Consider the following 16,445-nt stretch of genomic DNA (forward strand, 5'->3'; position numbering starts at 1 on the left):
TCTTCAAGCGAACTACATAAATAGCTCAAATAACTGACGCCCCTGGTAATTCCTGCCGAATTTTCTGCTTAAGAATTTATTCTTCAAAAAATGGCGAGAGTGACGGTGAACGAGATTAAAAAAATGATGGAAATGGAGAAGGACATGACTTGCGTTCTGGATGCGAATAACAGACTGATGAAGAAGAGCGGCGAGGCTTTGGAAAAGCACAACACTATATCAGAAAAGCAGATGACAGTGTTGGAGAAACACACAGAAGTTGTGAAAGAGAATACGGAAATGTTGAAAGAGAACACTGAAGTTATGAAAAAGTACATCGAACTGATCGGGAGACAATTGAAAGAGAGAAAAAGAAGTGATCGAATTCGTGTACCCAGCAGCTCATCAGATATAATGGAAATTCCTGTTCCACCGCCACCTCCACCACAGGAACCAATGAACAAAAGAACGAAGCTGGAGGAATCGAACAACAAAAGTTTTGGCTGGGTAATTGATTTGGTTTTGTTAACTTAATAGTATTTGATAGTTATTCAGGGCCAATCTCTATCGAACAATATTCCAGTGTGGCAAACTCCTAATGAAATGAGCCAACCGAAGTTAATAGATATTCCACTATCCCTTAGTGTGTTTCCGAATGCAACACCAAACGGATCTCAAAGCCAGAACTTGATGGTTTCTCACCAAAGAGCTCGTAATTTGTTTCAGTCATTCGAGATCAAAAAAGCGGTGAGTTCAAGTCTTGGTTTGTCAACTTTTGAAAACGTTAACTACAGTCAGGATGCATATATTGTGGCGAGACCAACTTCAAACATTGCAGCGAAAAGTGTAATGTTTTAAAAGACAGTGCTTCCAGAATGAGTTTCATGAAAATGAACAAATTGTGTCTTACTTGTGCGGAACCATTGTTCCGGTGTCCAGACGCCAGTAGATGTCGTTACGTGTCCAGACGATGTAATCACTGCGACGGAAATCATTTGAATGCTTTGTGCACAGTGAAATACCCACCACCTAACCATTTTACATTTTAGAGCAGAATCTGTTCTTAATAACTAGACGGCTCTTGAAACAATCTTGCATTACAGTTTGCCTAGTGTTACAATTATATTATTTTGTTCCCACTAGATTGAATGTGCCATTATCTACATTTTCCCCTTTACTTTAACCAGCTCATTAGCTTCATACGTTTTAATAAAACTGAAAAACAAGTTTCTTTTCACTATCATAATTAATGTTTTTCATTAAAGCTACATGAATTACCAATATTTTAGCAGAATCCGCAAAGGTATACCAGAAAAGGAAATTTGAATCTAACAATATTGGAACGACAACGATAAACGAAATATGTATCTTCATTGCAGCAGCTTCAATGAACGAATTATTGTACATGACTGAATTTTGTGGAAAAAGAGATAAAAAATGTTGACGAATGAAATAAACTCAATCTTCTTTACAAGAGAATTTCAATACAGTTTCAAGTGTTTTCGTTGAAAAATGCTTGGAAGTCATTATCATTATCCGCTTCGTCACTGGAAAAATCTTCAGATTTCTCGATATTCGAATTGGCTGAGTCTACAGAGAGTGAAGAATTTTCGTCATCTGAAGAGTTGTCGTCATCAGATTCGTTATCTGATACTCCATGAGATGAAGGGTCTTAAATCAATTCGGTTATCTTTGACCATAGGCAAAACACTTACCGTAATGTTCTCTATACCATCTCTTAACACTCAACCTTTTTGATAACATTGGTACGTTTTTCAACCCATCAGACGGTTTTTGTGTTTTTTCGGATTCTTCGATAGCATTTATTATGGAATTGGAAATATTCGATGGAGCTTGACTAAATTTTGTGAAGTTTTGCACATCGAGATTGGAAGCGTCTGAAAAAAGACAGCCTGAAATTAATTGAACTTTTTGTGAATACTTACCGAATTCATGCCGAATACTTTTAAGAAGTGATAATCTCTCAGCCTCTTCTTGGCGTCGCTGCTGGAGGATTTCTACTTTTCTGGTCAGTTCGCGGAAAGTCTTCAACCTATAATAGGACATTTGGGATTTTTTTTTTAGCTTTTTGTTATTTATACCACTCAACATCCTTGAATAAATCTCTCCACTCCATCAATTGTTGTGTGACAAACGAAATGAGCTCATCGGGCAAATCATGACTATCAACTACTGAATCAACATCTCGAAGATCATCAAATCGAAAGCAATCCATCATATCATCACAATGATCAATAAGTCCTTTATAGAAAAATTTCCAGTATGATTGTGATTTGAAATAAACGTCGAAACTGTTTGATTCTTTGTGAAACCGTCTTAATTGTTTCCGCATAGGGGATAATATTATTTTTTCGGAGCCTGAAAAAACACAAAAATCAGAAATAAAATAAGTTTCAAAACTTACTGTCTAGGTGGTCCATAATTGTTTTCGCGGACCTCAAAAATCGATCGAACTCCTGGTCATAATTCTTCTTCAGTTTTGAGACGGGTGGATTGTACACAGCTGGAAAACTCTAGATGAAATGTAGAGAATGGAGAACACACCTGCTGTGAGAGAAGATGGTTCCCTCCTTCTAGAAGAAGGGATGGGAGTTCCCGGTTGTTGATTCCGGCTCCTTTTCACCTGCACCGGTGTGCTCATCTGAATTTAATGATGCAAGCAATCGAGACGAAGGAGCTTGATATAAAATGGAGAACATTGTAACAGTAGAAAAGTAAATTCATATTAAAATGAAAAAGACAATTTCAATATACTTTACTCAATCATTCACAAATATTTAGAGACCTGGAGAACACCCGCGATAAGAAAATTTAAAATGAGTTGTGAAGGGAAACAGGAGAAACGTTTAAACAAGAACAATGAGAATATTTATCAAGATGTTCTAGACTGTATTCAGTTACATCCTGGGCATACGTGTAAAGATTCGTGAAGAAGAGTGTCACAGTCTAGACAGAATACTGAGCGACACTTCTCACATCTGAATCCTTCTGAGGCTAATCGAGTTTCACACGCGTAGCATTGCCTATGAATGATGGTATGTTTTGTATAGAAAATAATTTATTTATCTCACCCTCTTGCCACGTCAATTTGTTGAAATGCAGCAAGTGGTTGAAGATGTCTGAAGGCTCGAGCCAGTTGTGGAGCAGCTACAAGAGTCAGTTTACAAACTGGGCATTCTGCTGGGATGGAACAATGGCGTGCTCCACATTGCGTACAAATGAATCCACGCGAGGAGACTGGTTTTGAATCGGGGTGACTGAAAAATAGAAATTTGAAAAGTCGTAAGTTAGTTACCAGGGACGTGGGGACCAGAAATCGGAAATTCCGGAATTTCAGACATTTTTCGGAATTTCCGGAAATTATCGACTTCCGAGAAAAAAAAATTTGTGCGAAATCGAAATAAATTACTGTAAAATCAATATGAATGGTGCCAAAAGGGCACACCTGTGCAAAATTTACAAAATTTATAGTTTTAGCTGCATATTTATTGTCTTGACTATGAAAAATTAGAAATACTGAGTTTCCGAAATTTCCAAAAAGCATAATTCGGAATAATTCCGAGTTCCGAAATTTTCGGGAAAAAAATTCGGAAAGATTCCGAGTTATAAAGTTTTCGAAATGTTTAATTCCGCTTGTAACAACCCTCCATTTGGAATATAAATATTAGGAAGAAAATGACCATACCATACACAAAAAGACCGGGTTTTAATAAGTTCATGGTGTGGGAATCCAACATGAATTGCGTTACATTCGCTGGATTTAGCAGATGATGGTGGGAGTGTATGCTTTGAGAACAATAATTGAAGATGATCCGGATCGAGTGCAACCGAATATTCCCCTAAAACTGGTAGTTGTTCTGCAGATTTCTCAGATTATTGCAACCCTCGGTAATGAAGATGAATAGGTTTTTATATTTACAAAAATCCAATGATAAATCCACAAACCTTTCGTTGCCTTGGCCATTTCTTTACAAATGAACATTTCTGCAGAAAGACCAATAGCTGAACATCGAATATTCATGCGTTTCATTGACTGAAAACCGAGAATCTTTCACTGTTTTCGCTGAACGTTGTTTTACCTCAATAGTGCTAAAAATATTTCCAGGGTCAATTGATGACAATGCTGCCATGACGATGACCACTTCTCGTGAAACATGTCCCGGCATTCCTCTGAATTATATTTTGATAATCATGAAAAAAAAACAAGATTCTAGGCTTACTTCAAGTTAGCACAAGCAAGTTGCAGCGCATTTTGGAGCGAAAAATCACCACCACAAAACGCTTCAGTCAATGAGTTTAACGATTCTTTTAATACACGAATGTTACCTAAAAGTTTATGAATAAATCTTAGTTGAAGATAAATATTATACCAGTCATCATTGTCATTCTTTCTGCTTTACGATCTTTACAAGTGATTAATCCGATTTGAGCAATCGGGTTTTGCTCAAAGAATCGCTCGAGGAATGATTGGAGCGCCTAAACAATGAATTTGTTGAGTATGGACCTATTTTAAACGAATGTATCAATCAGCTATCCGAGTAGCAGTATGATTACACACTTTTCGTTACACACACCTTCATCACAACAACAAATCTTGATGGAGGCATTGCTTTGCTAGTCATAAAGCGAGAACAGTCGATGACAATCATCACATGACGCATCTGGAAAGAATATAAGCTTCTAGTGCCCTTTATATATTTACAGGGTGGCTAATAAGTATACAACGCTCTTACTTTTTGGATATTCGGCGGGAAATCGCTTTAATCAGCAAAAAAACGTTATTAATAGTTGGAATGTTCAAAATAGATTTAGTATACAAAATGAATTCGAAGTTGGATACTTTGGCTTTGATACAGGCCTTCAGACATAAGACGCCAAAATCGCCTGTGCGCCGCAGGTAGTCGACGTCGACTTCGTCTCATATCTTCTAAAGGGCTGTCTTGAGAATAACGGCTATGTTGTAGGAGATTCCTGATAACTTGCTCTCCAAATATTCCCATACGATGAAATCCATCGGACTCAGATCCGCCGACGATGAAGGCCTAAAGTCGTTATTCCAGAAGCCAGGAACATGAGAGAGATGATGAATTTTGTTGTTTTGGAACTGTGGGAGGTAGCCCAATCTTGTTGAAATATGAAAAAGAGTCCAGTAGAGTGTTGAGCTGTACAGAGGTACAAAACATCCTTTAAAACCAAGTTTTGGAAGACCCCGAGTTGATTTTCGCATTTTTTAAAATGAAAACTAACGAAGTACTACCGTAAGATGTCACCGCGGCCCACGCCATCACAGTTTTAGAAAAAAGGTGGTCATGTGCCTGGTGACGTCAAGGGGACCTACTATCACCTTTTGATAACAAAAGTTTCGGCTTTTGACAGTTGGAAAAAGGTTCAATAATAAAATGTTTATAATAAGTCCAGATCACGCCCGACACGCGGCGCACGGGCGATTTTTGCGTCTTATGTCTGAAGGCCTGTATCAAAGCCAAAGTATCCAACTTCGAATTCCTTTTGTATACTAAATCTATTTTGAACATTTTAACTATTAATAACGTTTTTTTGCTGATTAAAGCGTTTTCCCGCCAAATATCCAAGAATTAAGAGCGTTGTATACTTATTAGCCACCCTGTATTTCCATTACAATTCCGAGCCTAATTCGTTCAGGACGTTTCGCCAATCGCGCTTTCCGTTTACTGTCGGCTACATATTTGGCAATTGACTTCTCGATGGATCCCCCTTCATCTTCCACGAGAACGTCATTGATGTTCAATCCTGAGAAGTTGTTTTTAGAAAATGTTTATCAACAGATTTTCAAAAGAACTAAAGTCTGAATTCACACCTTCTGCATATCCAGCCTCCCAGGTGTATCCTTTTTGCTCCTCATCATCCATTTTCTGAAAACAGTTACTGTGAAATGTAGATTAAATATATCTAAATCACGAGGAATTCTATACTGATAATCAAGTCATCAGATAACATGTTCATACAGTTGTTTTTCTGCCGAAAATTTAGAGAAAGTAATAAACAATTAGCTATATTTGTTATTATCCTTAAGCACATAAACCAAAACCGCCTAGAAGAATACAATTTGATGGTTGCAGTTGACTAAATCGTTTTCAGATGAAGATGGGACATTGGGGACCAGTATATCATGAAATTTCAAGGGCATTCAAATAAAATGTAATTTTGAAAACTAAAAAATAAACATACAGGGATAACCCGTTGTTTTGGGTCGATTTGTATTGAGCTCAATTGCACAATTTAAATGAGGTGAGGAGAAAACAAATCGAGATGACTACAATTCAATTCAATTCAAGTTTAGACATGAAATATTCGAAACAATTGGAAAATCAATAGGTGCAGTGCTTCGGTCGCTTCTTTGGCGGCTGGACAAGAACGACCGGCGGCGTTTGTTGGGTTGCCAAAGCCCTGAAAACTTCTTCCAGCAGTTTGGGATGTTCTCGTACCAAGTCTTCCCATCCTTCTGATGACATAACCTGAAAAAAGAGTTTGAATGACTTCAAAAATAATTTCGCGATTTCACTGAAATGTGCGAGTGAATTAAAATTTCGCAACTTTGGTAATTAAATTTTTAGTTCTCACCTCCGTGGCGTTGACGTTGATGAAATTGATTGCATGTGCTCTTAATTGTGCTGCCGAATACATATCTGCGAGCATCAGTGTCAAGCAAGCATTGTCGGTTGTAAGTTGATAACATAATGCTTGTTCACACATCACCTAGAAATTAAAACCGGTAAAATTTAAGACAGATGTATCTTTTGATTTCAAAGAAAAACCGGGTTTTCAAAAACTCCATCTTACCTTTAACCGATCTAATTGATACTTATCAGCAGCGGCAATCAAACTCTGTGCCATTTGTTCTATATATTTCGCTTGTCCGGTATACATATACACAAGAAGTTCACGCATAACCTCTGGTTCAATATCGTCAACTGTCGTCATATTCGTGTCAGACTCTTGCATGTGATGTTCGAACATAGCAGAGAAAACTCTTGATCGGGCAGATAAAATCGCTTTGTGAATGTAAAAAGTTTGAGATGGTGCTCCGGAATCAGATTTGCAGATCAACGTGAAATCAGAAAACTGTTTCTTATCGAACAGTCCCTGCATATCATCGGCAAGTCGACAAGGTGGCACTTTGAAAAGTTGTGACACGTTCGTCTGTCCTGTTACGTTCACTGTTTCTGCTACCACCGAAACCTGTAAGAAAATTTATTATTAACGTTTCTTTGTGAAAATTAAGAAACAAACCTCACAGAAAATACTTAATCTATCTCCAGGAAGCAATCCGTTTGTTTCATCGAGAAGGAAATCCCGCCGAATGAACTTTTTGAAGCCCCAGTCTTTTCCTTGTACAAATCGATAAGCTCTCTGGGATTCCATTGCTTTTGTCTCTTCTCGTTTCGCATTCAAAATTGAGAACTTGAACTTCGCACGTACTTCTGATTTATTACATTGAACAAGAAGAAGATAAAGCGAAAGATAGTCTCGAGATTCTTCATCAAGTCCCTTTGGATTGATTCTCAAGCACCATTTCAGTTTATCATTGCAACCAGCTGAGAAAGTGGAAGATTTCAGCACTTCGCCCATTTCTTCCCGGCAGAATGAGAAATTGTTAATTGTCCACATATAGTTGAACTTAACCACTTTCACCTGAAATTTCGTATTCTGTTGAAAGATGATGTATGAAAAATATTTACCTGTGTATGGCACCAGTTCTCAGCCACTGGAAGAAGTGGATCTCCATGACTCGCTGTTGATGGGGATGGAGATATAGATCGTCCGTGTGCGGAGTGTCCCGACCCACTCGAAACCTGAAAAATGTTTTTTCAATAGAAAGAGAGAAAGACGATACCATATTTGCGTACGATTACTTTTATTTTTAAAAAGTTCTTACCACTTCGTCGTTGATCATACCCACTTCCATCGGAATCGATTGATCTCCGTCTGCTCCCAGACCTCCGACAGGCTTGTTAGGTTTATCTGAAATATTGAAAAATAAATAAATACATTTTCAAAAGAAAAACTTATTTGAATTCCAAAAGAATAACAATAAGAGTTTGTTCGAAAACTAGAAAAATTTTTTAGCTGTGCATTCAGACGCTATGGTGAATGCACACAGATTACGGTAGCAAGCAAAATTAATTCAAACTTAAATATTTTTATAAACCAAACTCATCAGTTAACTCAGACAGGTATGCGCTTAAAGAATAACACAATTTGAGAATCACGGGAGGTATAATTGCTGTAATAAAAAAGGAAACACATGAAGGTTTGGATTGAAATGAGGCTCCTATCCGGATAAAGCAGTAATTTCATAACATTTAAATACGAGACGTCGTAAAATCAAGGACACGAAAAACCGGGAATTCGGGACATCTGTCCTGAGAGCCAGCTGAGAACATGACTTTTCACAGTAGTTTCAATCGATAAATATAAAAATATAAGAATCCAAAAGAATTGGGGGTGAAATCTTACAGTATACATTCTTGCTTCTATGCTTGCAATAAAAAATAAATAAAAACGCTCGTAATTCTTTCTTTCGGTTTATGTTAAAAGATGGCGACAGTAGGAATAAAAATGTATACGGAAACGTATTCATAATGCATCTACCCACGAAGAAAACTTGTACCATTTAATGCAATTTAGTTCTATTCACGAATGCAATTTAATGCATTTTTTGCATTTTTGTGCCAAAAAAATGCATTATTTTGCGTTCGTGGGTAGGCAAGTTTTCTTCGTGGGTAGATCCATAATGAATAGCAATACGAATGAGAATAACGAGATTATTACTGTAGGATTCCCAACCTGGTGAGAAAGAAAAAAACGCGAAAACTACATATTTCTAGAGTGGTATAGGCTGGTGTCCATAGATGTGTTTGAAATATCAGATTAAAACATTTTGAGGTATCGAACAGAATGTTCAATCAATCTAATTCGGTTCCCACAGATATTTCAATGCCTCCTAATTAATTTCAACATAATGCCAAAAGTTCGTAGATAAAACTACTAAAAACAGCCAAAGAAGAAAAGAAATCAAAGACCAAAATAGCAAAGCACTAATGTTATTCAGAAATTCTGAATCAGAATTCATAACTTTAAGGGGCAGAGTTCAACGGTTGATAATAAATCCAGCAGGTTAGTTGTGTTCGATCTAGCTAACTTCACCAATTGAAACCCGTGTTCAACATCCACATACGACTTGCTCATACATCTCTAGTTTACAATTTCAAAACCCAGAACGAAGGATTTCACAACCCTTATTAACGCCGGAAGTTCATAAGCAGCATCACTTCGACTTCCGATTTCTATGCAGAAATCTATATTATAGCTGGATTTTTCATTTTGTTGATCAATCTGCGTCTCGAAATCTAGACAACTGACCATAGGCCCCCTTTCATTGCTTTCGAGAGATTGGTCAGGGTCTCCCGGTACTACCACCCTCTTCTTTTTCCCATCCGTGCCGCCCACTTTCCGTCCGCATCTATCCGTCGTGTGTACCGCGGTGAAAAAGCGGCCTCCGCGCGCAAACACAGACAGCCCGTCAATCGGGTCGAGATGCACGCGAAAAAGGTCATTTCAATTTTTGGTAGAGAGATGAGGTGAGAAACAGAAACCATAAATGGAGAAGCACCCGCCTTACAAATTTGAACCCATTTTATCAAATTTTCATCTCGTGGCCTCTTTACTTTAGTTCGTGGCGGTCAAAATTTGTCCCAACACGGAAAAATGGGTTTCCAAGGACAACCAATAGAAGAGAAGGAGGAGGATAAAAAAGAGGGCGTGGTACGGTGTATGAGGTTACGGTAGTTGCTTCAAAGAGTGTCGCCATTTTCACGGAAGAATTAGGAATGAATTGTTATATTGAAAAGGGATACGGTAGTTCACTTGTCGACAAAACAAAATAACAATTGAGGACACATGAATACCGAAATGAAAATTTTGTACAAAATTGATTGGATAGATAAGAAAAGAACGAATTGTTACTTTGCGAAGGAAAACAAAAACAAAAAGAACGATTGTAAGGAGAGAGAGAGAGTAAAAACTAGTTCTGTTTGCTATGTTTTGTTCACATTTTTCGAATCAAAAGCTACAGTAACCCTTCAAAACGCTGAGTGCAACGATAAAAGTGAAATATTTAAAAAGTGGTTCATCGAGTGAAGTGTGCTTGTTTATCACTGCCTAAACCTCCTCCTATTTCAGTTTTTCTACCGTACTCGTTCTACTTCGATCGCTCTTTTCGAAATGGTTTGGTTGGGTAAATATGGGAGACAACGAAAGAAGAGGAATGGCGAACGTTTTAGTTTTCACGAAAAGGGCAGAAATTTAAAAACTAAATGGAAAGATCTTGAAAAATAACGCTTATTCTAAATACCGTATGACTTAATCCCCGTTTCAATCCTCGAGATTTTGAGGTTATCGAAAAGTTTCTACCGTAGAAAAAAAGAAGAAATGAAACTCCGAGTGAAAAATAGATAACATAAAAGAGCTACAGTAACCTAATCCGTTTCGCGATAAGACCGAGACAATGGGGAAGGCAAAAGAAAAAAAAACAATCTCGGGAAACGAAGAGTAGTTGAAGACGATGTACAACCGGCTTTTAGGAAAAGAATTTAGAAACATTGTGTGGAAAACGAAGAATCGATCAACTTCCACAAATTTTAAGAGTTGAAATTACGAGAAGAATGCGTGGATTTGTACCAGAAGTAGTATAAAACTAAGAAACGTTACTTTTCGTTGTGGATCTACAGTATCAAATCAAAAATCAAAAGTTGAAGATAAGAAAAGTGTGACCGAACAATGTTGGAAACGAAATAGAAACAGTAGGAAGGAAAGTTACTTTAGTCTAAGAAAAGTGATATAGTATTATGCATACTTCTGGTCCCATGGAGCACATATGAAGAATCAAAAGTCAAAGATAAAAGGGAGAAAACAGTTTTCGACCAGAGAGAGACATTCACTCAACAAAACGTGGGAATCGAAATAGTGTCTCTGCACGTGCTGGCTTCTCGAAACTCTCCACAAGTGACTACTCTCTCATCGATTAGGGAGCAGAGTGCACGGAGAGACACAGATGAAAAAGGAAGTGTCTTCTTCTCTTTTGTGTGTCTCTCTTCTCCCTTCTCGGCCTGTGTTGAAGGCCAACCCCTAGTCGATATATCGCCATGATGTGAGAGTGAAAGAGACGCAGAATGAAACAACTATCTAGACATTACTTTTATTGCAGAGACAGAAAAGATGAAAAGGTGCGAATGCAGCTCCTTCTGCTCCGCGAGTGCACAAAATGAAAGAAAAGGAGAGCGTTAAAATCCGAGAGACTTAGAGAACAAGACGAACAGACTACTGTGGACGCCTGCTGTAGGCGACTGCCGATTGGGAGCGTTTTGGGGGGCCTCTGTGCTTTTCGGGCGACGATTGAGACTGGGATTTTGTTTGGAATTTTGGATCAATGTGTAACTGGGATACGTTAATTGGAGAGGCTTTAACTTTACACAGTAACCTGTACGAAGAACAAGTTCGCAAAAAACGTGAAACGTTTCCAAAACACAGCTTCCAAAACACATGTTGTCCGCGAGTCTCATTCGCATACTCTCTCGCATAGTAATTAGAGAAATTAGGATAATTATGAAATTTTCTGACATTTACAACATCATTTTGCATCAGAGAGTTATAAAACTCGAAAAACAATGTCTCTTGAGCATCGATGATAATCAAGAATCTGATTTTGTGCATTTTCGAAACTTTTGCAAAGTTGGCCTCTACGCGAAATGGATATCGAGTGAATTTGTTGAAATGTACTATAATAAAAACATTTTGAATTGTTTACTTTCATATTGAGAAAATATCACGAAAACTCATTCCGCCAACTCAATTTCGTGTTTCAACTAGGCTACCAAGTTGAAAACTTGAAAAGTAGCAGCCATTTTATTGAAAACCCAAGACAAGAAATAGAAAAACCGCCATGAAAATGATTTGAATGATAGGGTAGAAGAAGATTGATATCGATTAGAAAACGGGTTTTCAAATCCAGATAATGGGACGATTGAGGAGCGGAGCTTTAAAATCACAGATAATGCGAAAGATGGAGATGTAATTAATGAATTAAGGAAAATACGATTTTCAAAAGAGTTCTGACGATTCTTATTCTGAAAACATTTCTTCTTTGACCAGACATATAATAGGCGATATACGAATCTTTCGGAAAGAACAAAACCAACGTACAAATTGTTAGACTACGGTGTGAGAGAATGTCACCTCGGAAACAGAAAAGAGCTCGATTCGTTTTGATGGGAATAGGAAATGAGAGAAAAGGCACACGTCACGTCACGAGCACGCACATTTCTCAGATTTATGGTGATGGTAACCGACGCATGAAGGAATAGATAGGGGTTTGTACGGTCTATTACAGAAAAATACGGGAAGTCGAATTCTGCAGAAGCGTTGTATAGTTTGTGATAATAAACATACGTTTTTTCTGATGAAAGGACTAGAAGTAGTCCGGTCCGGTTCAAAAGCAAATTCTTGTTGACCTCGGAGCTGAATGTTGGATCAGCAATCAATTTCTCTCGTTTATTATTTTTCCCTCATTCTGCATTTGCATACCATATTGCCGAAAATATCTGTTTGATATACAGAATGGCACTAGGAAATGAGATCAAAGATCATCTTTGGTTAAGATATGCTGATAGGGGGGGGGTACTGTACATTTTCGATGAACTACATATCTCTGAATAAAACACTCGATTGTCACTTTCCTACATTACTATTCCTTTTTCCTTTTAGAAAAAAAAAAGAAAACAACTCACTATTTTTTTCCGTAGAACAAATATAGGTTTCATACTTCTTGTTGGCGTAGAATTTTTTGAATTTCGCGAGGAGAAGCATTTTGAAACTGAGCGGATTTTTATTCTTGAATTAAATATGATACGATTTCAATCCTAATTCCTAGATTCAAGTTTCTTCTATTTTTGAAAATATCCTTAATTTTATTGATATTGCATATCATATTCAGAAATCCTCCGAGAATGCGATTACGAAATCTCGTTTTTTGATAAACGGAGACTGGTTCAAAGGAGGACGTGCTGATGGTGACGTATTCATAGCCAACGTTATCCAGAAATTATTACTAATAATGATTTCTAAAGGGGAAGTTAGTAAGAAACACGATAGGACAGTGGGTTACGAAAAAAATCTGAATGGGATCAAATAAACGGATACGACAGTACACTCGTGTCGTCCGGGAAATTGTGAAGTTCCAACAAAAAAAGAAGATAATCTCATTTTATCTTGTCCTTCTGATTCCCTTCCCTTATTGTTACCAGAGGTAACTTGATTTCTTGGAATTTTCCCCATTCGCGATTGATTTTGATTGAAATTTCTATCGAGAAAAGTAAATGCAAAATCTTACCGAGACAAAGTTCTACATTACTGACAAACTGCAAAGTTTCGGTGAAAGTATCTCACAATATAATGGAGAAACGAAACAAGAGAAAATTTGAGAGAACTGTTCAAATCTCTACATATAACACTGAACTGGGTGGTCTCAGCCTCGGAGTTCTCTGACAGTTTATTTTGTTTTGGGCTACAAGGCAATTATAGCCAGAGAAGCCGAACTATTTTGTTCTATTTCAGATAATGATCAAAATCCGAGCTATGCAAGCAAGCAGCACAATGAGTAAAAATAGCATTCGTCTTCAGAAAAACTTAAAAAGGAAACTTTTGAGACCCTTGAGAGGAAGAGTCGGTGAGATAATCTATTTGTATTATTGGTCAATAGTATTTGATGAAAATAAAAAACGAATAAGACTTGCTTTTTTATTTAGAGAAGAAAAATTCTTTATAAAAATTTCTTGTATTTCAATACAGAAGATCTTTTTTTTTCTTGAATATGAAAAGGTTCAGTTATTGAAGCGACTGGCAGTTGAGTGTACAGAAGGAACCACCGTTTTCTGGTTTTTGGCATTTCGACATACTCCCAGCCGTTTGAAAAACTCGTCTTGAACTTTATGGTTGAGCCAAATATACATGAGGAATGGAAGTCCTGGAAAGTTACTGATAATTTTTAGCATTTATTATAAAGGTTACCTCCGCTGAGTTGATATGTTATATCAGATGCGTGGAAGAACCATTTTGGGGTTTGGAAAACAAACATGGCAACGAATGAGACAGCTGGAACTGCATAGGTGAGGGATACACATATCGACTGGAGTAGGATCTGAAATAGTAGATGCACATAACAAAATTTAAATTTCTTTCCAACTCACACTTTTCTGGAATTTTGAGACATGAATTGACGAAGTGTGCATTTCACGAGTACTCCAAATTATGCACAAGCTGGCATAAACAATAATTAGAAGGATTGAGACGAATATGTTATGGAAATAGAGAAATCTATTTGAATACACGATTCCCTGATTTCCAATCATTGGATCGAGAAGCGGCGCCATGTAGACTGAGTTGAAAAGAACTGTATCAAAGAAGATGGAACCATAGAATGCGTAGATACTGAGACATGCTAACCAGATACTTGTTTTAAGATTAGTCTAAAGCAGAAATTATTTCATACTATATTCCTTGAATTTTCGCTTACATTCACAAGAAATTCTCCTTTTTGGGCCATGTCTGTGAGTCGGTGGAGACCAAGAAAAACTGCAGATGATGAACCAAGAACCCATTGAACTGAAACTATAACTTTAACGAGTTTTCATTTTTCAAAACTAACCCATCGTAACTTTTCCAACAACTGTTGTTATTTTCGGATTTGTACAATAAACCTCTCCAAACAGTGCAACAATTCCAGGCCAAACAGAGTTTCCCCAAACTTCGGTAATCTCAATAAGACCAATGAATACCATAACTCGATATACTTTCAATGCATGAGTCATATTGAATTTAGTTAAAAATATCCAAAGAACTGGCCAACCGATGAATTGGAAGGATATTCCACTTGACACATAATAGATTCCCCATCCAAGTCGTTTCTCTCCTGTCTCATACCACTCGTCTTTGGTTTTTCCAGAACAATTGTACCTTTAATTTTTAAGAAACATGAATTATAAGCCAGTGTGCATTTACCTTGGCGTATTTTCACCGGAAACCATCAAAATCATTTCCTGAATTTCCATTGGCCAGCACTCGAGAACATTCAAATCGAAGCATTTTGTGGGAGAAGAAGGGGTGGAAAACAGGGGGAGAATCAAGATTGCGACCTTTATTTTCATTTCTGTAATTTGTAAGTTTATGAAATTAAGAGCAAGAGATTGGAATTCTGAGAAAGAGTTTGAGTCAAGAAAATTAGAAGAAATATTTGAAAATATAGACGTTGATTGGCAGAAATCATTAGTAAGATATGATTTTTCGGAATACGAAAAGCAAAATAATTAACGAGTAAATGACGCGATTGTTTTTAAAGCATTTCATATCAAATGATTATTCTCTCTCCAGGGTTTTAGGTTACTCATCGAAGAATCATTCTTTTTTTCGTTTTTTAAACTAAAAGTACATTAATCTAAAGCCCCCACGATTCAAGTCTACAATATTTCAAACGCAACTATCTTGCCTAAAAAATCATGAACGCACATCATGTTCAGTACATTCCGTGTTCTTCTTCTAAAAATATTATTTGCAGACAGCCATTTTTTGTTCGTTAGAATGGTTTTTCAATCAGTTCATTAGCAGTGACTCAAAAGGTTGTATCCAGAAAACATGTGAAACCAAAAGATCACATTCATATTATGGAAGTGAAATAGACAAAAAAAGAAGAAATGATTGTGAAACAACGCTTTAGTTTTATATATCAGGAACCTCGAAAATAAGGAAATAGACTGATGTTGTGATTGTCTGAAACTGGGATTCTCGTGAATTATATAATCCCAGAGGTGTCTATCATGCCTACTATAACAAATGTGCATCAGTGATCATTCAAAACTTGTCCAGTTTCGAAGATCAGAAGATGAAACGAGATTTCTGATATTGACGAGACGAGGGCCCAAGTTACGGAATTTATTATCAAGATTGGCCGGAATAAAACTCAGATTTGGATTTTACAACAGGTATTTTGATACCAAATTTGAGACTTTCAATAAAAACTCGACCAAGCTCCAAAAATCCAGGAAAAGTGTTACAAATCAAAAATAATTCATGGTATAATCCGTCATATCTAGGTAGTTCTGGCTTCTAGTTTTGTTTGACTATTCTCACTTTTTTCAATCATTCCTGAAGTGAAAATTTATTTTATTTTCTAATTTTTCTATTCTCGCTTGACGATGCCGCGCCGTGATGATTTGAAGATCGTCTCACAAAATCTATCAGTCCGTCCTCAAACTATGCTTATGAGACATCTGATATGCTGAACATGCACGTCAAAGGTAAACTTTTGCATATTCTGAAACCACAAACGTATAGAAAATAATAACTAGGAGTAAAAT

At 37.0% G+C, this 16,445-nt stretch overlaps 5 protein-coding genes across 5 annotated transcripts; 1 reads left to right on the top strand and 4 right to left on the bottom strand.

Annotated features, from left to right (window-relative positions):
• Window positions 1–90: 90 nt before the first annotated feature.
• On the top strand, window positions 91–1,028 carry GCK72_009588 (uncharacterized protein; the record flags this gene model as incomplete). Its single annotated transcript, XM_053727444.1, has 3 exons — window positions 91–486; window positions 535–726; window positions 774–1,028. The coding sequence occupies 3 exons, from the start codon at window positions 91–93 to the stop codon at window positions 1,026–1,028; spliced, it is 843 nt and encodes a 280-aa protein (XP_053587021.1).
• Window positions 1,029–1,471: 443 nt separating this feature from the next.
• On the bottom strand, window positions 1,472–4,661 carry GCK72_009589 (uncharacterized protein; the record flags this gene model as incomplete). The annotated part of the gene is made up of 13 exons (XM_003112955.2): window positions 1,472–1,650; window positions 1,695–1,877; window positions 1,926–2,032; window positions 2,082–2,358; window positions 2,405–2,503; window positions 2,902–3,023; window positions 3,072–3,257; window positions 3,686–3,839; window positions 3,946–4,033; window positions 4,080–4,170; window positions 4,221–4,326; window positions 4,371–4,476; window positions 4,575–4,661. 13 exons carry the CDS (start codon window positions 4,659–4,661, stop codon window positions 1,472–1,474), a joined length of 1,785 nt encoding a protein of 594 aa, XP_003113003.2.
• Window positions 4,662–5,614: 953 nt separating this feature from the next.
• GCK72_009590 (uncharacterized protein) lies at window positions 5,615–5,888 on the bottom strand (the record flags this gene model as incomplete). Its single annotated transcript, XM_053727445.1, has 2 exons — window positions 5,615–5,769; window positions 5,837–5,888. 2 exons carry the CDS (start codon window positions 5,886–5,888, stop codon window positions 5,615–5,617), a joined length of 207 nt encoding a protein of 68 aa, XP_053587022.1.
• Window positions 5,889–6,347: 459 nt separating this feature from the next.
• GCK72_009591 (uncharacterized protein) lies at window positions 6,348–8,423 on the bottom strand (the record flags this gene model as incomplete). The annotated part of the gene is made up of 7 exons (XM_053727446.1): window positions 6,348–6,494; window positions 6,601–6,735; window positions 6,820–7,218; window positions 7,270–7,671; window positions 7,719–7,832; window positions 7,916–8,001; window positions 8,351–8,423. 7 exons carry the CDS (start codon window positions 8,421–8,423, stop codon window positions 6,348–6,350), a joined length of 1,356 nt encoding a protein of 451 aa, XP_053587023.1.
• A 5,493-nt stretch (window positions 8,424–13,916) lies between these two features.
• GCK72_009592 (uncharacterized protein) lies at window positions 13,917–15,239 on the bottom strand (the record flags this gene model as incomplete). Its single annotated transcript, XM_003113156.2, has 6 exons — window positions 13,917–14,059; window positions 14,104–14,233; window positions 14,283–14,561; window positions 14,609–14,697; window positions 14,741–15,048; window positions 15,094–15,239. 6 exons carry the CDS (start codon window positions 15,237–15,239, stop codon window positions 13,917–13,919), a joined length of 1,095 nt encoding a protein of 364 aa, XP_003113204.2.
• Window positions 15,240–16,445: the final 1,206 nt, after the last annotated feature.

This window comes from Caenorhabditis remanei, chromosome III, assembly GCF_010183535.1.
Source record: "Caenorhabditis remanei strain PX506 chromosome III, whole genome shotgun sequence".
Taxonomy (NCBI): Eukaryota; Metazoa; Nematoda; class Chromadorea; order Rhabditida; family Rhabditidae; genus Caenorhabditis; species Caenorhabditis remanei.